Here is a 25305-nt window from a genome sequence, read left to right as displayed (position 1 = left end):
TAAGGCTAGTTAAAGTTCTAAAATTAATTAATTCATTATTAGCTTTAATAATAATTTATTTTAGCTTCAAGAGTAAACTGCCTAGTAAACTGCCAGAATACACATCACCACTTAAAAAATTGTCCATACGGAATATGATCCAATAAAGTTCCTGAAGACTCAGGATAAATTTCCCAGCTAATATTACCTTTTCCAACCCAACAAGAGTTGGAAGATCGTAGTGGTCTTCTTTAATGGGCTTTGTTCTTTCTCTTCCTAACACAATTGCACACAGGAACAAGGACATATAAACGAGTGTCCATATAGTGGTCTTTCAAAGATATATCTCAGCAACATAAGTCTGGAGGCTCCAATATCAACATCTAAGCTGGGATCATCTAAATATCCAGAGTCTGCATCAACTAGGTATTTTGCTGGCTATGGATCGCCATGGACATCAATTGAGGTGAATGTAAGACCTTCCGATATCTGAAGAAGGTAGCCCAGAGAAGTCCTCAGCAAAGGCTAACACCATCATCTTCTTTTAACAACCCCATAATCCCCATGGGATACTTAGATCTGGTCCGTGGGGCCACTCTGGAAACAGCGAAGGACCGGCCCGCGGTGCCTCTGCCAGCAAAAATGGGCTCCCAAGCTTCGCTTTTGCTGGCAGAATGTTCAGGCCGCCAGAGGTGTCCCGACACGAGTGACGTTGAGCAGGCCACGCCCACCCTGGCCACACCCACCCAACACAACCATGATGCAGCCCTCAATAAAATTGAGTTTGACAACCCTGTCATAGTCACTTAACAACAAACCATCGAATCTCATGAAAATCTTGGCCTTCTTTCCTCTTTCTTTCAGAAGGTTTTTAAACCTTTTGGAAGAAGGGAACATATGGACACGGGTGTGTGAGAATGTATGTGTGTGGACAGCAATTTTCTCATACTGTTTCTACAAAATGCTTTTAATATAGTTCTTAATGGGGTCTTCAGAAGAAAATTTATGATGTATGGAACAAAAGAAAACTAAGATCGTTTTTTCCTATCTAGAAATATTTGTCTTATCATTGTGTTTCTAAATAGCTGCCATTAAGTCATTATTGTTTGTCAAATACATTTTTATATACTTGATCTTATCTATGGTACTACTGAAAATTATTATTTGATGCCAATATTGCTGTTTTTTCCCTTCTGTCAAGTTCATTGTCAGCATTTAAGATTCTCTTAATAAAGAGAATTAGAGTCACAGCCCCATTACTCTTCTAATGGGCTCCAGTAATCAAATTAAAGTGTCTTATATTAGTAATTTTAATTAAAATGTCAACGGCGACAAATTTCAGATTACGTTCTTGCACTGCTAGTCTGAGTCAGGAAATTTTGGAACTTTATCAAAAGATTTTAAGATGGGCGTGGCGTGATCCCCATAATTGTGCTTTATGTGCTGAGAAAAAAGACATTTGAAAGAAGCGTTCAAGACGTTTGGAAGTAGAAACTGCAGCTCCTGGAATGATGGCGAAGTCAGGAGATATCTCTGTTTTCAGCGTTCTGGTGACTGGATCCGATCGGGGGATCGGTCTGGGTCTGGTGAAGAGGTTTCTGCAACTGCCCTGTCCTCCCAAATGGGTCTTTGCTACAACCATGGACCTGCAGGGAGAAGAAAACCAGGTGAGCATCACTTTAAATAGCAGGGTAGTGAGGTGGACCTCCAGAGTCACCAGTTTAAGTTTTTAGATAAAATGTGGCAGAGAAATGAGACCCGGTTTACTTACAACTGTAAGCTATGACTTATTTTAAGTTACTTTTTAAGTAACAAAAATTTACTTTTTGTGCAACATTCTATAGCCCAAATAGAAGCAAAGATCTGAGCATCTAACATAATACCAGGTATAATATCATGCTCACACACAATTTTGGGGATCTACCAGGTAGCCTCCTTTACTTTTTTTTTTTAAACAATTGTTTAATTTTAAAATTCTGTGAGAAAGGAGATGCTGAAATTAAAGCACCAATTTCAACGTTGCATTTTAAACCTCCTGTGGCATTTTGATCCATAGCCAGTTAGCCAGCCGGGATTGAGCACATTCTGTATTAATGTTGTATAGATGCCTTCCCTTCCCTTCGAGATGTATATGCATAGGATTGAATAATGACTGAAGTATTATTGAATGACTGAAGTACAAAATACAGAATTTGGTATATTTTGGATGTTACATGCCCGGGGTAGTCAACCTTTTTATACCTACTGCCCACTTTTGTATTTCTGTTAGTAGTAAAATTTTCTAACCGCCCATCGTAATGCGCCGGGTATCGTCGTCTGTGCATGCCTCTCGCACATCGTGGATTGGCCTTGAGGGGGATGCCGGCTACCAGCTCTGCTTGTCTGTTACAGCTGGGTGGTGTGGGGGGAGATGCGCAAGCTATTCTGGGACGAGGCTCTTTTGTTTGCGATCACACTATAGCGCCATTTAGTTTCACTTACGTAATGTGAACTAAACTTATACGCAGGCAATACAAATAGTATATTTTCAGAAATTTAAATTGTCACGGGGAATTTTACGAAAACCTAATGAAAGTGTTTTTAAATAATGCTATGATTTTTTTTAAAAAAAGTCAATTAAATTTAAAAAAAGGAAAGTGCTTCAGTATCAGACAAAACCCTTACAACCCATCATGAAAGCTGGAACGCCCACTAGTGGGCGGTAGGGACCAGTTTGACTACCAATGTTACATGCAACCATTGTTAAATAAGCAATGGGTGGCATTGGGCTACTTCCTACCAAAAGAATGGTTTCTGATTGGTTGCCAGCCCAAACCCTAAGACAAGACAGTGAGATCCAATTGAGCCCAATCTATTTGATTACACATACTGGAGACAATCTTGCCAAACTAAAGCTATAATATTCTAAGCTACTACTTATCTCCTGAGAGATTCTAGGGTGTGATAATTACCCTGAAACTCTTCTGCTCTCCTTCCACATTAGGACTTTGTAGACTCTTTATCTCGCGGCTCTTTCTGGTAAAGCTCTGAGATAACCAGATTCTCCCCCACAGCTGCTGCAGGTGCACAATCGAGGACATCAGCCATATGAAGAAAGATGATTACTTTTCAAACCTAGATTCTAATATTCATAAGAGAATTCCAAATATGGCCACTGGCTATTAGGTGTTGGGGGTTCTCTCTTCTGAACCATTAACTGTGTTTAACAGGTTGCAATAAAGTAAAGGTAAAGGTTCCCCTTGCACATATGTGCTAGTCGTTCCCGACCCTAGGGGGCTGTGCTCATCTCCGTTTCAAAGCCAAAGAGCCAGTGCTGTCCGAAGACGTCTCCATGGTCATGTGTCCGGCATGACTCAATGCCAGAGGTGCACAGAACGCTGTTCCCTTCCCACCAAAGGTGGTCCCTTTTTTTCTCCTTGCATTTTTTACGTGCTTTCGAACTGCTAGGTTGGCAGAAGCTGGGACAAGTAACGGGAGCTCACCCCGTTACACGGCAGCACCAGGGATTCGAACCGCTGAACTGCCGACCTTTTGATCGACAAGCTCAGCGTCCTAGCCCTTTGAGCCACCGCGTCCCTAACAGGTTGCAATAGCTATGTGAAAAACCAACATGATGGCTTCATTAAGCTATCTTAGCCAACAGCAAGCATAGCAAAGGAAGGTTTGAGAAAGCCATGTCCTCAGCAGCAAAAGATGTTGATTCTGATTTTTCCAGTTAAAAAGCTTTGAAGCAGTAGTAGAGCGCCCTAACTAGTTAAGCCATACTTCCTGGATTCTGATTTTTTGTTTAGCCTGAATGTAGTTTGTTAAGTCTTGCTTGTTGATGAGTGGAGTGGAATAGAATGGAATGGAATGGAATGGAATGGAATAGAATAGAATAGAATAGAATAGAATAGAATAGAATAGAATAGAATAGAATAGAATAGGAGTTGGAATGGAATGGAATAGAATAGAATAGAATAGAGTAGAGTAGAGTAGAGTAGAGTAGAGTAGAATAGAGTAGAATAGAATAGAATAGAATAGGAATAGGAATAGAATAGAATAAAATAGGAGTTGGAATAGAATAGAATAGAATAGAATAGAATAGAATAGAATAGAATAGAATAGAATAGAATAGAATAGAATAGAATAGAATAGAATAGGTTTATTGGCCAAGTGTGATTGGATAATGGTATCTAATGTGGGGAAAATGTTGTATTTTTTCCTGCTTCATCTTCTTTTTGATATTGTCCTCTCTGGACTTCAGAGCAACTCCTCATCTGTTTTTTTTTTCCTATGAAACTCCAAGTTTTACTCCAGAGGAAAGCTGAAATATTGATATTTTCTTCTTCAGGAGCTGAAGGAATTGGCATGCAAGCATCCGAATCTTGTGGTTTTGCAATTAGGTAAGTGTATTATATATTAATCTGGTTCATTTATGCAGCCACCCATTCTCACAAAGGTGACTCCAAAAGGCGTACAAAATTTAGAAATGCAAAATAATACAACCCACTCGCAGAAACCAAGAAATAACTGAAACCACTCGGTTAGATGCCGAAGGCAGAAAACTTGCATGTAAGCCCATGATGCCTCCTGGTTTTCCAAAAGTAGGACACTCCCGATGAATGTATCCCAAAGGTATATGCCAGAAGTCTTCAAAGAAGTGACTTGACCAAACTATCCCTTGCAGAGATGGGGAGCATTCCACAAAAAGTGGACCTTTCCACATGTGCTTTTCCTTGGAGGTCAACTTTGCCTTCCTCCTAAAAATTTACTTTTCTCCGTCAAACTTTACCTCAGGCCTGGAAAGACAGGATATTGTTACAGGGAAGACAATCTTTCCACTTTGCGGGAGATGGCTTTTAATATTTTTAATATTGTTTCTAGAGAAAACAGATGGCAACCAAACTCTGCTATCATTTGGCACAAGGCCGCTACCAGGGATTAAGGAGGATTTTTTTTTAAATTTGCATTTATATCTCGCCCTTCTCAGAAGACTCAGGGCAGCTTACACTATGACAAGCAATAGTCTTCATCCATTTGTATATTATATACAAAGTCAACTTTTATTGCCCCCAACAGTCTGGATCCTCATTTTACCTACCTTATAAAGGATGGAAGGCTGAGTCAACCTTGGGCCTGGTGGGACTTGAACCTGCAGTAATTGCAAGCAGCTGCTGTTAATAACAGACTGTCTTAGCAGTCTGAGCCACCAGAGGCCCTGAACCTAAACCTAGAATTGAACCTTAACCTAGAATTGTTCAACAATAATAAAAACAACCAGATTTCTGCCATCATCAAGTCAAGAGCTTGGTGAGATTTCCATTTATGGGGGGGGGAGGGTTTGCCTTATAGCCAATGTTGAAAAATTTGCTGTTTTCCTAATGCTATTCTTAACCCATTCATGTGTTTCACTTGCTGTCGGTTGACCTGATGTGGACTCCCGTGTTAAGTCTGAATCTTGAAGTTTCCCTCTTCAAACTGCCTGTGACTGAACCCAGATCCTTTTTCTTGACCCAGGATTTCTAGTTTTTGACTTTGTCTTAGGGCGCCTGACCATTGACCAAGGGGTCCTGACCTTAACTAGGAATCTTCATTGACACGGGGGTCTTCATCTTTGGGCCCTTACAGATGGAGTGGTGACCCTGACCCAGATCCCTCGGGGATTCTATTCCTGTCTGCCAAGCTTCAGGGTCACTTGGCTAGTGAATTGACTTGAAAATGCCAGTATTGGCATCCAGTCTCTTGGCTATCTAGTTGTTCTTTGATAAGGTAGCAACTTGCATGAATTGACACCAAGAGCTAGACAAAGAAACAATAGTTCCAAGAACTCCTCTCTAGCAATTCTGAAACCGCACTTGGCTGATATTGGAATAACATTGTTTTCCTCAGATGTCACTAAACTTGAGAGCGTCCAGGCGGCGGTGGCAGAAGTGCAGAAGTGTGTTGGAGAAGGTGGATTGACCGTCCTTATCAACAATGCTGGCATTATAGCGGGCAGCGATCTGGACAGGGAAACTGCCAAGGATATGATGAGGGCGTATTCTGTCAATACTATTGGGCCCCTGCAAATGAGTCAGGTTTGTTTATTATTAATTTATCTTTTGGGAATAACTTTCGAGATTTTTCAGGATTTCATCCAGATGAGACTGCTATCAGAGACAGGAGCCGTAGTAGCGCAGTGGTCTGAATGCAGTATTTCAGGCTAACTCTGGCAGCTGCCTGGAGTTCGATCCTGATCAGGTTACGCGTTGTCTTTGGTCACCACATGTTACACCTCTACTCCAGGAACTGCTGAAGAACAGATCCTGTTCCTGGACCTAACTTCAGCCCATTCTGTTCTGTCCTCCCTCACTTCTGTCCGAGCGATGGCTTAATTAACCGGCACTATCAGCTCTGGCAGCAAACTAGCGAGCATCTGCCAAGTGTCTCTGTTATCTCCCTCGACGCCGATGAGTCACCCAGGAACAAACAGTACTTCAGCTCTTACTTAAGCAGTTAATTTGCCTGCTACGAAGAAGCACAGCTGCTCTTGCTGCCTTTATATCCTGTGGGGTGTGGCTCCATGACTCAGCACTTCCTAGGCCTGCCCCACCCCTGCTTCTGTTGTTCCCGCCTCTCCTGCCTACGAAATCTAAGGTCCAGCTAGGCCTGATTGCCATCAGCTGGGTCTGGAGGCGTGGCCTGGGGGGGAAAGAGTCAGGGGACAGAGGCCTCGTTATCTCTTCCACCTGGCCTGCCTCTGGGTCTGGAGCGTGGCCTGGGGGGGAAAGAGTCAGGGGACGGAGGCCTCGTTATCTCTTCCACCTGGCCTGCCTCTGGGTCTGGAGGCGTGGCCTGGGGGGAAAGAGTCAGGGGACGGAGGCCTCATTATCTCTTCCACCTGGCCTGCCTCTGGGTCTGGAGCGTGGCCTGGGGGGGAAAGAGTCAGGGGACGGAGGCCTCGTTATCTCCTCCACCTGGCCTGCCTCTGGGTCTGGAGGCGTGGCCTGGGGGGGAAAGAGTCAGGGGACGGAGGCCTCGTTATCTCTTCCACCTGGCCTGCCTCTGGCTCCTGGAGCTGAGCCAGGGAAGCCGGTGCTCCCAAGGTAAGTCCTGACGGCCCTTCCCCCTCACTTTCCAAGTCAATTTCTGGCAGAGGGCCTGGGTCGGGGGGCGCAGACACAACACATTCTCTCTTCTCTTTCCTCTCTCAAAGGCCTGTCTGCCCCTGCTGAAAATGGCAACCCGGAGAACTCCATGTCACGGGCTAAGCGCCTGCAAAGCAGCCATTATCAATATCTCCAGCATCTTAAGCTCAATTGAACTCATGGATCGTTGGGAGACAGTTAAAGCAGTTGCCTACCGCTGCAGTAAGGTAATGGAACTAATTTGGGGTCCAGATAAACTTTCCTGCTGGAGAAAGGGAGAAATGGTGTAGGGTTTCCTGCCTGGGCAGGGGGTTGAGCTAGAAGATCTCCAAGGTCCCTTCCAACTCTGTTATTATTATTATTATAAATCTGAAAGGAATGGTATTTCTCAGGGTTGATTGTCCATATCCAAATATGCAAAATAACCATGCATTTACTTATTACCTGCTAGTGAAATGCAGGACAGATTGGGAACACACAAGAAAAGTGAGGGTTTGTTCTACTCAGTTTTGCTGATGCAAGCAAGCCAGGTTTGGAACTGTAGCAAAGCTCAGGGTAGAAGTCTTCTCATGAAACTCCAGGGCACTTCTTTACATAAACACTGCCCAAATTCAGATCTGATTCTTCTTCTGGAAGGTCATTCATCTGGACCTCTATCTAGGGTCTGATGTAAAGACTGAAATTAAGAAGGAACTATCTTGAATAGGTGGGGGGCAGGGGTGAAAGCTAAATTTTTTCCCCTACCAGTTCTGTGGGCATGGCTTAATTGGTGGGCGTGACTTGGTGGTCAGGTGACTGAATGGGTAATAATAATAAATAATAAAAATAATAAAGTATACAAAACTTAGGAGCGCACCGGTCTACCTTCTTTAAAAATAGAGGCACCGGTCTACTAGCCGCCTACAGCGCTGATCAGCTGTATTGTCGCTCTTGGAAGCGCCGCGGCAATCATTTAAGACCGTTTGCAGCTATATCACCACCATGAGCTTCAGGGACAGAGAAGAGGAACAGCGAGGTGTGGGCGGTGATGGGGGCAGGGATTTTTGCTACTGGTTCTCTGAACTACCCACCCCTATCGCTACCGGATCATGTGATCCGGTCTAAACCGGGAGCATTTCACCCCTGGTGGGGGGCATGATGGCTCAGCAGCTAAAGATGTTAAGGTTGTCAACTGGAGAGCTAATAGTCCGGGTTCAAGACCTGAGCACTGAGTGATGGGATGAGTTCCCGTTCTTGCCCCAGCTCCTGCCCACCTAGCAGTCCGAAAGCATTCCAAATGCGAGTAGATAAATAGGTACCACTTCAGTGGGAAGGTAAGAGTGTTCTGTGTGCCTTTAGCATATAGCCATGCTGGCCACATGACCAAAGCAATTGTCTTTGAACAACGGTAGCTCCTCGGCTAAGAAACAGAGATGAGCGCAGCCCCTAGTGTAGGACCCGACTGGATAGGGGAAACCTTTCCCCCTTCACCTTGAACAGAGTGCATTTTCTTCATTTCTTTATTTTACATACCTGATTACCATTTTCATTCATTGTACACAACTCAAAACATACATTTGTGAGAAAAGAAATAAAGCATTATGATTATCAGTAAGGATATTTGTAATCTTGGGGCAAAAAAAAGACACTTCCCAAAACAAATTAATAGAGGTTTAGTATAGTTTCTGGGACAGGCTGGTTAAAAATAGTATGACAGATATTTTCACCTGGATGAAACTGCTGTTAGAGACAATAAAGGCAAAGATGATCCCAAACATAGACTTCTTCGATATGTTGGAGCATGCTAAAACCTTTGATAGAGATTGAAAATGCTTTATCTGTCCCTATAGTTTTCCACAGGGACGTGGTGGCTTAGTGGGTAAGACGCTGAGTTTGTCGATTGAAAGGTTGGCAGTTCAGCGGTTCGAATCCCTAGTGCTGCCATGTAATGGGGTGAACTCCCATTACTTGTCCCAGCTTCTGCCAACCTAGCAGTTCGAAAGCACGTAAACAATGCAAGTAGAAAAAATAGGGACCACCTTTGGTGGGAAGGTAACAGCATTCTGTGCGCCTTTGGCGTTGAATCATGCTGGCCACATGACCACAGAGATGTCTCCTGACAGTGCTGGCTCTTCAGCTTGGAAACGGAGATGAGCACCGCCCCCTAGAGTCGGGAACGACTAGCACGTATGTGCGAGGGGAACCTTTACCTTTACCTTTGTAGTTTTCCACACTATAGATGGAGGGGTGCCCAAAGTCAATTATAAGAGGATTAATGATTGGATCCAGAAAATCAATAAAGGAAATAATGTTTATTTATTTTATTTTATTTATTTATTTGTCACACAGTATATATAAGCATAAGCATGAAATAACTAAACAATACATAATCATATATATAAGCATGAGTATATATTAACTATATTAATTGGATATAACGAAAGGAAACAATAGAACAGGAACAGTAGACACGCTTGTGCTCTTATGTACGCCCCTTACAGACCTCTGGTGAGGCCAATAGTAGACAGTTTTTGGTTTAAGCTTTGGGGATTTGGGGAAGAGACCACAAAATCAGGTAGTGTATTCCAAGTATTAACAACTCTGTTATTGAAGTCATATTTTCTACAATCAAGATTGGAGCGGTTAACATTAAGCGTAAATCTATTGTGTGTTATAAATAACACATATTATTTATTATTTAATAAAATTAAATAATGTTTATGTTTCTTTGTTATCCAGAAATGTGTGCATGTTTTTATCCTACTTTCCATTTTCTGAGAAATAACCAAAAGTGGATTTTGTTGCCACCTTAAATATTTCATTTCTGCTTCTTTGCAGTTCTTATTATCTCATAAAGAAGCTGCCCAAAGAAAATTAGGATCAGGAGTGCCCCCACTTCTCTTAGGGTCTAATATTTATTTATTTATTTATTTATTTATTTATTTATTTATTTATTTAGTCACAACAGTATATATAAGCATAAGCATGAAAGTAACTATATAATATATAAGCATATATATAAGCATATATATATATATATATATATATATATATATATATATATAAGCATATGTAATGCTTATATGTAATATGTAATAACTATAAATAAAAGCCTCTGTGGCTCAGACTGGTAAGACAGTCTGTTATTAACAGCAGCTGCCTGCAATTACTGCAGGTTCAAGCCCCACCAGGCCCAAGGTTGACTCAGCCTTCCATCCTTTATAAGGTAGGTAAAATGAGGACCCAGATTGTTGGGGGCAATAAATTGACTTTGTATATAATATACAAATGGATGAAGACTATTGCTTGACATAGTGTAAGCCTCCCTGAGTCTTCGGAGAAGGGCGGGATATAAATGCAAATTAAAAAAAAATTGGATATAATGAAAGGAAACAATAAGACAGGAACGGTATAAATCATACATTTCAAGATATTTCATATCTTGAAATGTATGATTTATCATACTTTTTCTTCTATTGTCTCTTTAATGGATTCCCCGCTGATCCTCGTTTGTCCCCAATAGACTGCTCTAAATATGCTCACCAAATGCCAGTCGCTGGAATATTCAAAGCATGGAATTCTGTGTGTAGCCATCCATCCTGGTCGGGTGAAAACATCTAATGCGGAAGTAAGTGTTTTAACCTAACAAAAAGGACAACTCACTCATATATGCACACCCGTAAATATGGATGATGTAACAATGAGCTGTGGTATTCTAATGATTTGCGTGTTTAGCATTTTGTTTGTTGTTGTTAGTTGCGAAGTCGTGTCCGACCCATCGCGACCCCATGGACAACGTTCCTCCAGGCCTTCCTGTCCTCTACCATCCTCTGGAGTCCATTTAAACTCATGCCTACTGCTTCAGTGACTCCATCCAGCCACCTTGTTCTCTATTGTTCCCTTCTTCTTTTGCCCTCCATTGTTCTCAGCATTAGGCTCTTCTCCAGTGAGTCCTTCCTTCTCATTAGGTGGCCAAAGTATTTCAGTTTCATCTTCAGGATCTGGCCTTCTAAAGAGCAATCAAGGTTGATCTCCTCTAGGACTGACTTGTTTGTTGCAGTCCAAGGGACTCACAGGAGTCTTCTCCAGCACCAGAGTTCAAAGGCCTCGATTCTTTGGCGCTCAGTCTTTCTTATGGTCCAACCTTCACAGCCATACACTGCAACTGGGAAAACCATAGCCTTCACTATACGCACTTTTGTTGGCAGGGTGATGTCTCTGCTTTTTAGTACACTGTCTAGATTTGCCATGGCTTTCCTCCCCAGGAGCAAGTGTCTTTTAATTTCTTGGCTGCAGTCCCCATCTGCGGTGATCTTGGAGCCCAGGAAAATAAAATCTGTCACTACCTCCATTTCTTCACCATCTATCTGCCAGGAATTGAGATGCCATGGTTTTAGTTTTCTTAATGTTGAGTTTCAAGCCAACTTTTTTTTAAACATTTTTAACAATTTTAATTTTAATTTAAAATTTAATTTTAAACAATTTTTTTAAACATTTTGTTTACTCTCTTAATGATTCATCCAATATTCAAATGCCAAGTTATAAAAGTTGCCTGGCCGTTAAGCAAATATAGCGATCATCATGCATATTATCGTATCATTTTTCTGATAACCTTGGTTAAGGATCTCAGACCACGCAAGCGTGATCCTTTTCCGGTTTGTGAGATCTTTCTTTGTGACAGGCGGAGATATCTGTGGAAGAGAGCACACAGGGGATTCTGACCGTACTGTCCAAGCTTTCTGAGGAGGACAACGGGAGCCTTGTGGATTGGTTGGGCCGCCAAATTCCTTGGTGAATAATCATCTATCTAATGCCACGGCTATATTAACAAGGGATAAATCCTCAATAAATCACTGAGCATCCATTTTTTGTCTTGGTTGTATGCTGTCTTTTTTTTCCATGTGACATTGAAAGGAATCTGCCATTCTTTCAAGTCCTAATATGAAACATTTCTACTCAGACCAGGGGCCTTAATTTATACAAACACACTCAATTTATGCACACAAACATTCACACGTGGGTTGTTGTTGTTTTTTTACATTTTTCCCCTCTTTCTTTCATTCTGGTCTTATCAGTGTCCACTGTCAAAAAAGCTGAAGCTTCTCTGTTGAATAGAGGAGAAGGATAGAGTCATAAAGATCACTCAAAGCACAAACCATAAGGTTCAAGGATCCAATCCAGTATTTTGAACCATCTCCAGATGTGGATGGCATAGTCCAGATTGAAAATGGAGAGCAAAATCCCTAAATTTCTGGCAGCTTTCTTGTTTGTGTCATGCAAATGGACCAAAAATGCTATTTTGACTAAGAATTTGGCAATCACCATCATCATCCAGCCAGCCAGCCTACCCAATCTTAAGGCAAGTCTAGAACGGGTGGTCTCCTTATTTCTAGCCTGCTGCCTTTAACCACAACTCCAGCTTGTCAACTTCAGAATTTATTTATTTTTATTTTTTATTTATTTGTATTTGTCACAATATACACAAGCATCACACAAAAGATTATATAGTATATAAACATATATATGAGGAAATATAAGGAGGTATAAGCATATATATATGCTTATATATAAGCTGAATATATATTATTATATATGATTATATATGAAGCTGAAGCCTGAAGATGACGAATGAGACTTCGTCGAAACGTCGCCAAGACACTTCCAATTTTACACGGGAGAAAACCCGAACAACCAAAGACCTACATACAAACACCCGTGAAAACCTCAGAAAACATATATATATATATATATATATATATATATATATATATATATATATATATATATATATATATATATATATATATATATATATATATGAAGAAATGGATTTAAATTTTTAATTTAAATTTAATTTTTAATTTAAATTTAATTTAAAATGGAGTGATACAATTTTTTGGTAACATGGAAATAAATTTCTAAACTATGAAGTCAGGGAGGGCCTTCTTTTTGTAGAGAACAAAGTTTAAACCCGAAAATAGGAATATTACATGATCTCCCTTCCTTCCCCATCCCCTGTGTGTGTTTTGGTGTAGTGAGAATGGTTTCCTTCTTAGCTTTGGATTGAGCTGTAAAGCTTCTTAAAAGGAGAGAAAGGGGCAAGCATATTGAAAGCACTGTAAATTGGTTTCTTGTGGTTTTTTAGCACCGAAGGGACTGAATTTCATTACTCCCATTATGGAAAATTATCCAAAGAGGCTGTTTTTTTCAGAGATTAGGAAATCTTATATTGGCCTTACATTATTCTTCTCTAAAACCAGAAGGGTAAGTATCATGGCGAACCTCAGAAACACACCGCAGTTCACGTATGCTTCAGGCTGGGCAAGAAACAACACAGTTTTTGTCAACTACCATTGCAGGAGACAGGTGGAGTTTTATGCCCTCACCGCCTTTAATTTTGCAAATTAACATCCCATCATTCCAGGAGTGAGATTTTAAGATTATTTTTGCTAGCGATAAAACCCATGATCAACCTCAGAGGCAGTTGTCTTGGATTCTTTTTGATTTTTGTCTGAAGATAGCAGAAGGTGCAACCGTCATAAAGATGAGTCAGTTGCCAAGCATCCAAATTTTGATCATGGGGATGCTGCAATGGTCATAATGGTCCTCCACTTATGACTGTAACTTGTTGCTTGTATCCTTACGATTTATACTGATATTGATTGTTTCCTGATTGCTTATTTGTAGCCTATGACTATCATTAAGTGTCGTATCATTAAGTGTTAAATTTGTACCCTATGACTATCAGTAAGTGTTGTACCTTGATGAAGGTAACTTTTTTTTTATGTACACTGAGAGCATATGCACCAAGACAAATTCCTTGTGTGTCCAATCACACTTGGCCAATAAAAAATTCTATTCTATTCTATTCTATTCTATTCTGTTCTGTTCTGTTCTGTTCTGTTCTGTTCTGTTCTGTTCTATTCTATTCTATTCTATTCTATTCTAATGATTCTTGAGGAATGTCTCTTGTCTTTTTATGTACACTGAGAGCATATGCACCAAGACAAATTCCTTGTGTGTCCAATCACACTTGGCCAATAAAGAATTCTATTCTATTCTATTCTATTCTATTCTATTCTGTTCTGTTCTGTTCTGTTCTGTTCTGTTCTGTTCTGTTCTGTTCTATTCTATTCTATTCTATTCTATTCTATTCTATTCTATTCTATTCTAATGATTCTTGAGGAATGTCTCTTGTCTTTTTATGTACACTGAGAGCATATGCACCAAGACAAATTCCTTGTGTGTCCAATCACACTTGGCCAATTAAAAATTCTATTCTATTCTATAAGTGGTCGTTAAAATTTGGACCCAGATTGTTAGGGGCAATACGCTGACTCTATAAACCCCTTAAGAGAAGGCTGTAAAGCAGGGGTCACCAACCTTTCGGATCTCAGGGACCACTAAATTCATAATTTTAAATCCAGCGGACCACTAATATGAATTTTTTAAAAAGATAAACAGTATTTAGTGCAATATAAAAAATGCAAATAATTTTCTGCGGACCACCAACATTTTCTTGCGGACCACTAGTTGGTGACCACTGCTGTAAAGCACTGTGAAGTGCTATATATGTCTAAGTGCTAAACGCGATTGCTGCCGGTATAGCCCAATTATTAAGGTTTTTTTAATTTCTTTTTGTCACAACAGTATACACAAACAAATGTCATAGATAAAACAGCATATCTTGAAGAATATATATATATATCTATAATTAAAATATGCATCAACTATATTAATTGGATATAATGAAGGGAACAATAGGACAGGAACGGAAGGCACTTTTGTGCTCTTATGCAAGCCCCTTATAGTCCTTTTAGGAATGGGTGAGGTCAATAGTAGACAGCTTTTGGTTGAAGATTTTGGGATTTTGGGTAGAGACTATGGAGTCAGGTAATGAGTTCCAAGCATTAACAACTCTGTTACAGAAGTCCTATTTTCTGCAATCAAGTTTGAAGCAGTTGACATTTAGCTTGAATCTATTTTTTGCTCTTGTAATATTGCGATTGAAGCTGAAGTAGTCTTTTTTAGGAAGAATATTGCAATAAATGATTTTGTGTGTTAAACACAGGTCATGTCGAAGTCGACGCAGTTGTAAGTTTTCTAATCCCAGGATTTCAAGTCTGTTGGTATAAGGTATTTTGTTGTTTTTGGAGGAGTGAAGAACTCTTCTAGTAAAATATTTCTGGACTCGTTCTATTGTGTTTATGTCAGAGATGTGGTATGGGTTCCAGACGGATGAGCTGTATTCAAGAATAGGTCTGGCAAATGTTTTGTATACAGTCCTTTGGACATCAAGAAGAGACTGATGGAATTAAAGGGTGGAAAGATACATTCAAATTAAACATTTTGCAGGTTGACTTTTCTCCAGGAGCAGATGGAAAATCCGACACCCTTCCCATTCTGTTCTGACACTCTCACAACAGCCCTGCAGAGTTATTTGGAAGGTGTGGGATAGAAATCGAACAACACAACGTGGGCGTAGGGGTGGAAGATCGCCCCCTGCTGCCCACTGTCAGTTATGAAGCCACTAACGTTGCCTTCTGCGATGTTTAAACCAGGGGGCTCCAACCTTGGCCGCTTTAAGACTTGTGGACTTCAACTCCCAGAATTCCTCAGCCAGCTTTGCTGGCTGAGGAATTCTGGGAATTGAAGTCCACAAGTCTTAAAGCGGCCAAGGTTGGAAACTCCTGGTTTAAACGAAGTTGATAAGGAGACATAAGGAGACGTAAATCAGCTTAGCACCTTCTAAAGGTGGGGAAAAAACAAAGGAAATCTTGAAGAGTATCGGGAGCAGAAGCTGCCGGCGGAGTTCTCCGCTTTCAGCAGGCTGAAAACTAGGGAGAAAGAGAGGCAGCCTTTGATCTGCCGCGCGCACGCGCAGAGCGCTCCTCCCGCCCGCGGAGGAGTGGGAGGCGGCCGGCGGGGCGCGCCGCTCGCGAGAGGGGAGGCGTGCGCGCCGCCGCCGCCGCCGCCGCCGTCGGGAGCGAGCGAGCCATCGCCGAGCCGGCCGTGGCGTCGCGTTGCTTCTTCGCTGCTTCTTCTGTGTTTCCGCGCGTCGAGAAAGGGGAGGAAGGGGCGCCGACGGACGCGAGGTGGGTCTGGGGGTGGTGGTGGAAAGGAGAGGGGTGTAGGGAGGGGGAGGGAGTGTCTCTTGGCAGGCGGCCGTGTGAATGTGCGTGCACGCATGGACGCGTGTCCTGCATACGTGTTAAGTGTCTTGTGTCCCACCTTCCTCTGTAATCTCCCTATGCCCTATGTGTGTGTGCGTGCAGAATGTCTCAGTCTAAGACTTTAATGCCTACACGTGTCTTCGTCCAGACGTGGGCGGGTGAGCACGTGTGTATAACCCAGGAGGTTTAACCCCGGGCGTGTCTGCGCGTTGATGCTGCGAGTTATAGAGATCAGAGGTCCATCGGGCACCAAAGAAGGACCTGCCTCTGTCTGAGAACAAGACGTGCATCGGCTGCTTCTTGGGGGTGCCCTTAATGCAAAGCACCCCAAGGAAGGACAGGGGGTCCTGAAGATCCCCCACCCACCCATCCGGTTTTTGCAAGGGTTGCTGCTGTCCAAGGCACCTGTCTGAATGAGTCAGATCCTTGTTTTAAAGCAGTGGTCACCAACCATGGTGAGAAAATTGTGGTGGTCCGCAGAAAAATGATTTGCATTTTTTATATTGCACGAAATACTATTTATCTTTATTTTTTTTAAAAAAAAAAAATCATACTAGTGGTCCGCGGGATTTAAAATTAGGAATTTAGTGGTCCCTGAGGTCCGAAAGTTTGGTGGCCCCTGTTTAAAAGCACTGGGCAGCTCTTTAAGGCTTTGTTCCTGACCAGTCCAGCAGTCGGAAAACTGGCGATAATAAAAGATCTTGATTCATTCCAGCCTTGGCTTCTAATCCCAAAAGCTTTTCTGATGGTTTTGGTCATGGGGATGTAAAACAGATGGATCCCCCCCCCCCCCAGGGAGCAAGTGGCTTTCGAACTCCTCTTGGTTACCTTCTTGGCTCTGGAATTCTCTCTCTAGGTTGTTTCGCTCTTGTTTTGAGAGAACGGAGTTTAAAAAGCAGTGCGTTTTGTGGAACGGGTCTGTTTTGAGCCCCATGGTCATTGTTAGCTAATGCATGGGTCCTTCCACATGCCTCATTTTGCTCTTGGCTACATGAAGCTCTGCTGGACAAAGGCCTTCTTTGGCAGGTTGGTTTGAGATGTGGTTAATGCAGTGCTGAGACCCCCAGCTCCACCCTTCTTGGGTTGTCTGTGGGTCCAAAAAGAGATGGTGAGAAAAACTGAAATGGAACAGATCTATGCAGCCAGGATTACTAGCCTCCGTGCTAATGATCTCACTCACAAAATACCCAGTGCATATGTGAATCATGAAAGGAAATGCTTGCAGTGCATGCAGGTAGTCCTTGGCTTACAACAGTTCATTTAGTGACCGTTTGAAGTTGCAACAGCGCTGGAAAAAGTGACACAACCATTTTTCACACTTATGGCTGTTGCAGGGATCCCTGTGGTCGCACCCAAAGGTAATTGGATGCTTGACAGCTGACATTTGTGACAGTTGTAGTGCCCCAGAGTCATGCCATCCCCTTGTGCGACCATCTCACAAGCCAAATCAATAGGGAAACCAGATTCACTTAACAACCGTGTTACTAATTTAAGAACCGCAGTGATTCACTTAACAAATGTGGTGAGAAAAGTCGTAAACTGGGGGGGGGGGGAAATTCAACAAATTTCTCACTTGGCTCCATTGTGATCTAACTTTTAGGGCTATCTGTATTGCACATGGGCAGGATTAATATTTCAACGTATATAGAAAGCCAGTCAAATTGAGAAGCTTCATCAGAATTGGATGTTGGATAGCTACCTTTAGGTTAAATAGGAAACTAGCAAATCAAATATTTTGGCCACCTAATGAGGAGGAAGGACTCACTGGAGAAGAGCCTAATGCTGGGAAAGATTGAGGGCAAAAGAAGAAGGGGACGACAGAGAACGATGGAGTCACTGAAGCAGTTGGCGTGAGCTTAATTTGTCTCCGGCAGGGGTGAAATCCAGCAGGGTTCTGACAGGTTCTGGAGAACCGGTAGCGGAAATTTGGAATAGTTCAGAGAAACGGCAAATACCACCTCTGGCTGGCCCCAGAGTGGGGTGGGAATGGAGATTTTGCAGTATCCTTCCCCCAGGAGTGGGGAGGGAATGGGGATTTTGCAGTATCCTTCCCCTGCCACGCCCAACAAGCCATGCCCACAGAACCGGTAGTAAAAAAAAATTTAAATTCCACCACTGGTCTCCGGGAGGGATGGTAGGGGACAGGAAGGCCTGGAGGAACGTTGTCCATGGGGTCGTGAATGGATTGGACACGACTTCGCAACTAACAATGACAAAGCAAATCCATCATATGTTTTGTGAATGATCCATTTCCCCCATCCCCACCTCTCTTGTAGACACGATGGATGAACCAAGATGCTGAAGAGATCGGCTGCACGTTGGGAGCTTTTGCCCTGAGGGACTGGAGTGTGAAAGGAGCACAAGATGAAAATGCTTCCCGGTGTCGGGGTATTTGGGACCGGGAGCTCGGCCCGTGTGCTGGTCCCTCTGCTGAGAGCAGAAGGTTTCTCCATTGAAGCTCTATGGGGGAAGACTGAAGAGGAAGCCAAACAGCTCGCGGAGGAAATGAACATTTCCTTCTACACAAGTCGGACAGATGATGTTTTGCTGCACCAGGATGTAGATCTGGTTTGCATCAACATTCCCCCGCCGCTAACGCGACAAATTGCAGTGAAGGCTCTAGGTACGGTGTTTTCCCCAATAGCCAGTTTTGGGCATTGTATAAGATTTCAGTTTTCTCTTGGGTAGACGCCAGCTGGAAGATGGTCGCAGCCGTTGAGTAATTAATAGCAGAAAATTGAACATCTCATCCTGGAACGAATTGTATCAGAGAACGGGGAATTCTGTTGTTAAAAACTGCTCACGCCTGGTGAATTTTCAATTGGTAAAGTAAAGGCCTGAAGTTTTGTTTCTAACTATAAACTTGGAGGACTATTGTTACTCCAAAAGGAACAGACCACGTGACTCTCCCATAGGGGGAAAAATGATCACCACCCACCCCATGACTTGCAAATAAATAGATTATGGGGAACATACAGAAAAAAATTAATGCATAGAACATTTCCTGCATTGGCTCGGATCTACGTATGGTGAGCTTGAAAATTATTAGGCCTTAGGGCAATTGCTTGTGCCAAAATATGTTTTATTTCAGGGTTTTACTTTTGCAGGTACAATTTTCTGATAAACGTATTTGCTTTTCCTAGGTTGGAATTTACATAGCAGATGCCACATATTAAACCAAAAGACCTTGGGAACAGAGGTCTTCTTTTCATTTTTGACAGCCAGCCAGTATTAATCCTTTGTTTAAACCCAAATTACAGGTAGTCTTTTGTTTAGCAACCACAGCTGAGATTGTCAACTTGATCATTAAGCAAAGGGTGGCTAAATAAAACAGTGGCTGTGCTTACAGCCTTACTTCAGTTTTACAGACCTGCAAAAGTTGTAAATGTGAATCTTGGTTGCAAAGTTACTTTTTCATCGCCGTTATAACTGCAGCAGACGCTACAAAAGGACTGCCTGTGTTTCTGTGTGGATTGATTTTGATTTATACAAGATGAAACTCTTCCTATGTTTCAGTAACAATATTGTTGCATGGTTTTTTCCCAAAGCAACATAGCAAAAAAAGCAAACAAACAAACTCAGTTACATTGAAAGAGTATTCAGGACAATTCGCTTGCTTGTGTGCATACGGGCAAAGTTATATATTTCAGGAGCATTATAAGCGGTTTTTAATTCTTGGCTTGACTCGGCTTTTGCTTTCATCCTCGTGCAATTCTCTGAATGCAGGCTTGTACTCCTCCTTAAGATTAATTCAGCATTCCACCCTTGCTGCGTCTGGCAGTATTTTCTGCCCAAAGCCTGGGAGAACAGCCAGGTCTCCAAAGTCTTTCAGACCATCTCTCGGTTGCCTAAATAGCGCAGCTCGGTAGCTGTTTCTCAGGGTATTTTTCAGCAACCTCATCCCTGCAAATTGCAGCCGTTATTCTGGCTGTTGATCTACCCAGCACTGTAAGCAGGAAGATTACTGGATCATTTAGAATAGAATAGAATAGAATAGAATAGAATAGAATAGAATAGAATAAAATAGAATAGAATAGAATAGAATAGAATAGAATAGAATAGAATTTTTTATTGGCCAAGTGTGATTGGACACACAAGGAATTTGTCTTGGTGCATATGCTCTCAGTGTACATAAAAGAAAAGATACGTTCATCAAGGTATTTATATTCCTCTTAAATAAAACCAACATAATGTCCCAGGCCTTTGGAACAAAACGCTTTGTGTGTGTGTGTGTGTGTGTGTGTGTGTGCAGAAATTAAAAGAAGTGGCATTCTCTGTATACGACTGAATTAACTTTACATGTTCTAAGGGATAAAGAGAACTTCTGAGAAGTTCTAAGGGATAAAGTTATAAATAAAACAGCATGTTTCTATGGCTTTGCTGTGCGCTGGAAATCTACAAAAACTGCAACAACATCTTTAACCCTTAAACGATAGAATAAACAACTTCATATATCCGGGAAAAAGGAATTCCTTGTTATCGGTCCTTCTCGCTGCTATAACATGTATTACAAAAACAAGCAGACAAGTTCATTTTTGATGGATGAATTGCTAAAAATAACTTAACATTACTTCCTGCTGAATCAACACAGCCAGTTTAGGAGCCTCTTAAGTACTAAAAAGATGTCAGGAGGAATATATAGAAAAAATATAAATGAAACGCGAGCACCTGTTACAGTGCGTCTTATCCTCCAATCTAACGGGAAACGTGAGAAATCGTATAGAGCAGGGGTCTCCAACCTTGGCAACTTTAAGACTTGTGGACTTCAACTCCCAGAATACTGAGGAGTTGGCTGGCTGAGGAATTCTGGGAATTGAAGTCCACAAGTCTTAAAGTTGCCAAGGTTGGAGACCCCTGGTATAGAGGCCTGATCATCCTTGCAGGCAGCAAATATATGTGTGTGTGTGTGTAGGTCTTTGGTTGTTCGGGTTTTCTCCCGTGTAAAATTGGAAGTGTTTTGGCAACGTTTTGACGAAGTCTCATTCGTCATCTTCAGGCTTCAGCTTCGTGCATGAAGCTGAAGCCTGAAGATGACGAATGAGACTTCGTCAAAACGTCGCCAAGACACTTCCAATTTTACACGGGAGAAAACCCGAACAACCAAAGACCTACATACAAACACCCGTGAAAACTATATATATGTATATGTATATGTATATGTATACACACACACACACACACACACACACACACACACATACCATAGCAGAATGTAATTGGCTAGTTGCAACCGCTTTGCTTTTGAAGGCTTTGTTTTTCTCATTGTTTGGGTGTGGAATAAAAAAGTCTCCGAATTAAAATGCTGCCCTTTGTTTGCAGGAATTGGAAAGAACGTAATCTGTGAGAAAGCAGCTACCTCTCTCGATGCTTTTAGGATGGTCACGGCTGCTAGGTATTACCCCAAACTCATGAGCATCGTGGGCAACGCTCTGCGCTTTCTACCCGCGTTTGTCAGAATGAAGCAGCTACTCGACGAAGAGTACGTCGGCAGCATCCTGGTCTGTGACGTCCGAGTGTATTGGGGAAGCCTCCTCAGCCAGAAGTACAACTGGATTTGCGATGAGTTAATGGGCGGGGGCGGCCTCCACACGATGGGCACCTACATCATAGACTTGCTGACCCATCTCACAAGCCAAAAGGCCGAGAAGGTCCACGGGCTGTTGAAAACGTTCGTCAAGCAGAACTCGGCCATCAGCGGCATCCGCCACGTCACCAGTGATGACTTCTGCTTCTTCCAGATGCTGATGAAAGGAGGCATCTGTAGCACGGTGACGCTGAACTTCAACATGCCCGGGTCTTTTGTTCATGAGGTCATGATCGTAGGCTCCGCGGGCCGTCTTATTGCTCGCGGGATGGACTTATACGGCCAGAAGAACTCTGCTCCCCAGGAAGAGCTGTTATTTAAGGACTCCCTGAATATCCACGCAGAGCTTTCCGAGAAAGAATTCAAAGACATCCCACTTCTGTACCTCAAAGGGATGGTCTACCTGGTGCAAGCTCTCCGCCTTTCCTTCCAGGATCAGGAAGACCAGCGGACCTGGGATCCCAAACCGGTGGCCATGGCAGCTTCCTTTGACGATGGTCTCTATATGCAAAGTGTCGTAGATGCCATTAAAAAGTCCAGCAGGTCTGGAGAATGGGTAACGGTGGAGGAGATGATTGAAGAGCCCGATGCCAACCAAAACCTCTGTGAGGCGCTGCAGAGAAATAACTTATAGCGCAGATATTCCTGCAAAGCAGAACAATTGGAAGCAGAAGGGGGGGGTAGGTGGAATGGCACGGAAGCAGGGAAAAAGAGGAAGGCTATATGTGTGTAAAGCGGGGGGGGGGAGCCTTTGGTTTTTAATCTGGGAGAATTTTAAATGTGGCAGATGTACGTGTCTTTGGTTGCTTAAATTTAATAACTTGGGTGTTATTAGGAAAACTTGAATTGTCAGTTGCACTCAGCGGGCAGGAGCTCTCCCCCCCCCCCCGCCCTGTCCCCCTACAAGACGAGAGCTTTTGGGGTGCACGGCTCTCTTCCGCGCCCAGCTCACGTACTAATGCAAGTTAATTAATGCAATGCAACATAATCGGCATGTCATGCTAGAGAATGCCGATTGTTGTTTTTAAAATAGGAATGGGGGTGGTGTTTTTTTACAGCTCTTTCAGGGGAAACCGCTTCCCCGAAGGAACACAAGGAGCTGGTCCTTTAAGAGGATTAGAAGGGACAGATATAGGTATCTCTTTGTAGATATACAAGACTTTGCTACAATTCAGGGATAAACCGGTAAAGATCATGTTCATTCTTTCCTATATGTAAGGATGGGAGGGTGTGTGTGAAGGTAGAGAGGATTTAAAATTAAGTTCCTTCCCTTGGAAACACACGCACAGATACACACACCAAAAAAGACCCCCTGCTTTTTGCACAAACAGGGTGAACTTGGAAGTGACCGTCTATATCTATTTTGCATCTTTTTCTTGAATGCTTTTGCTTTATTTTAGCTGACAAAACACCAGATGGGACGCATCTGTTGCTGTTTGGGCATCTCAGTACCCTTGTTGGCACGAGGGTTGTACAAGACTCTGCCCTTTCTTTCCATCCAATCTTCTCTGCCTTTTTTTTTTCCATGCTAGCTAGCCAAATCACACCGATGTTGATTGCTTGGCAAGCGCAAAAACAACCTCCCGTAGCCAGCTTTGCTGGTGAGAATTTTCGGCTGTTTAAACGAAGCAAGGAAGGGAAGCCGAGCTTGGAAAACATATCCGAGTTACCCTTAAACTGTAATCTGGTAGGGTTTGGTGTTTGTTGGAGACAATCCAAGATAAACAGCAGTTTAGTGAATTGAAGCAAACTGGTTCCTTTGCCTTTCCCCCCATTTTTATGCTGTAGGATCTCTGAAAGAGATCTTTTATTACCAGAATTCAAAGAAAAACAACCCCTAACTTTTTAATGAAACGTCGTTTACTTGAATGTTATTTTATTTTTCTTAACATTGTTTTCCTACTGGGTTTTAATCCTGTAAATTAAGATAAAGCATTAACAAGCCTGCCTCCATTGTGTTCTTTTAAATGAGAGTCTATAATGGAAACCAAGAACAGATAACAATCAAGTACCAGATCAGCTGCTCTGCTCCCCAAGGGGGGGAAAAAAATCTTAATTATTTTCTTCTCTTTTGTGACTTTGAAGCTATTTTTAGGTATCACGGCTATATCCTATGATTAGCATTTCAGTTGAACTAAGGTGGTCCAGGATATGTACAGCTTCTATAGTTTAAAAAAAAAAAGGCAAGATCTTGAATGGTGAATTCCCCCTCCCCCCAATTTCTCCTCCCAGTACAGGTAATCCTCGGTTTACAACGTTTCATTTAGTGACCATTCAAAGTTAATAACGGCACTGAAAACTTTTTCACACGATCACCGTGGCATCTCCATGGTCACATGATCCAAATTCAGACCTTTTTTTTTATTATTATTATTTGCATTTATATCCCGCCCTTCTCCAAAGACTCAGGGCGGCTTACACTATGTCAAGCAATAATCTTCATCCATTTGTATATTATATACAAAGTCAACTGTATATAATATGATCTTTGGCAACTGACTCATATTTATGACGGTTGCAGTGTCCCAGGGACACGGGATCCCCTTTGGCGACGTTCTGACAAGCAACATCAATGGGGAAGCCAGATCAACTTAACCCCCCCTGGGACTAACATAACAATGGCAGCGATTCACTTAGCAACTGTGGCAAGGAAGTTTGTAAAATTGAGGCAAAATTCACTTAACAACTTTCTCACATGGCAGGAATTTTGGGCTCAATTGCGGTCCAAAGTCAAGGACTACCCTGTACATGCTTTGGCGAGGACTGTTGTGTTTAAAGCTTCACAAAGGCTGGGATGATCGAAATTTGTGATTAGATTTTCGGATAGAACATCCAATACCTCTGGGATACAAAATGGTGTTTAATTATCATCCCGCTTATGGTGTTCTTTGGGTTTTATGTTTCTCCCATCGTGTTGCTGGTTAGGGTAAATGTAAAGGTTCCCCTCGCACATACATGCTGGTCGTTCCCAACTCTAGGGGGCGGTGCTCATCTGCGTTTCAAAGCCAAAGAGCCAGCGCTGTCGGAAGACGTCTCTGTGGTCATGTGGCCGCCATGTCTAAATGCCAAAAGCGCGCGGAACATTGTTACCTTCCCATCAAAGGTGGTCCCTATTTTTCTACTTGCATTTTTTACCTGCTTTCGAACTGCTAGGTTGACAGAAGCTGGGACAAGTAACGGGAGCTCGCACCGTTCCGCGGCACTAGGGATCCGAACCGCCGAACTGCCAACCTTTCGATCGACAAGCTCAGCGTCTTTCGCCACTAAGTCACTGCGTCCCTTATGCTGCTATTTGCAGATATCCAAAAAAGGGAGAAAAGATTTAAAATATATCCCACAGCCTATCATCTCTTTTTAAAAGCTGTGGTTGTGGAATCTGATCTTCGATTAGTCAAGTCCAGAAGACGTTGCCTTGTGTATTAAAAGTGAACCATGCAGGAACATAAGATTTGATTCCAGGAATTCAGAGGTCTGGCTTCTG

General features: G+C 42.4%; 2 protein-coding genes across 4 annotated transcripts; both read left to right on the top strand.

The window, feature by feature from the left end:
* Positions 1–1456: 1456 nt before the first annotated feature.
* Positions 1457–11890, top strand: LOC131184169 (C-signal-like). Its single transcript, XM_058155206.1, has 6 exons — positions 1457–1646; positions 4313–4364; positions 5851–6038; positions 7157–7315; positions 10591–10695; positions 11749–11890. The coding sequence occupies exons 1-6, from the start codon at positions 1488–1490 to the stop codon at positions 11860–11862; spliced, it is 777 nt and encodes a 258-aa protein (XP_058011189.1). The 5' UTR covers positions 1457–1487; the 3' UTR covers positions 11863–11890.
* A 4090-nt stretch (positions 11891–15980) lies between these two features.
* On the top strand, positions 15981–23771 carry GFOD2 (Gfo/Idh/MocA-like oxidoreductase domain containing 2). 3 transcript variants are annotated; one of them, XM_058155487.1, is made up of 3 exons: positions 15981–16162; positions 18517–18863; positions 21560–23771. In XM_058155487.1, the coding sequence occupies exons 2-3, from the start codon at positions 18605–18607 to the stop codon at positions 22456–22458; spliced, it is 1158 nt and encodes a 385-aa protein (XP_058011470.1). In that variant the 5' UTR covers positions 15981–16162; positions 18517–18604; the 3' UTR covers positions 22459–23771. The 3 variants fall into 3 exon arrangements, with proteins under 3 accessions (XP_058011470.1, XP_058011472.1, XP_058011473.1); XM_058155489.1 differs by lacking the exon at positions 15981–16162 and adding an exon at positions 16238–16695; XM_058155490.1 differs by lacking the exon at positions 15981–16162 and adding an exon at positions 17070–17598.
* The last annotated feature ends 1534 nt before the right edge of the window (positions 23772–25305 follow it).

The sequence above is a fragment of the Ahaetulla prasina genome, chromosome 12 (assembly GCF_028640845.1).
Source record: "Ahaetulla prasina isolate Xishuangbanna chromosome 12, ASM2864084v1, whole genome shotgun sequence".
Classification (NCBI taxonomy): Eukaryota; Metazoa; Chordata; class Lepidosauria; order Squamata; family Colubridae; genus Ahaetulla; species Ahaetulla prasina.
The sequence above is the reverse complement of the archived record's forward strand: the minus strand, read 5'-3'. Positions and strand labels throughout refer to the sequence as shown.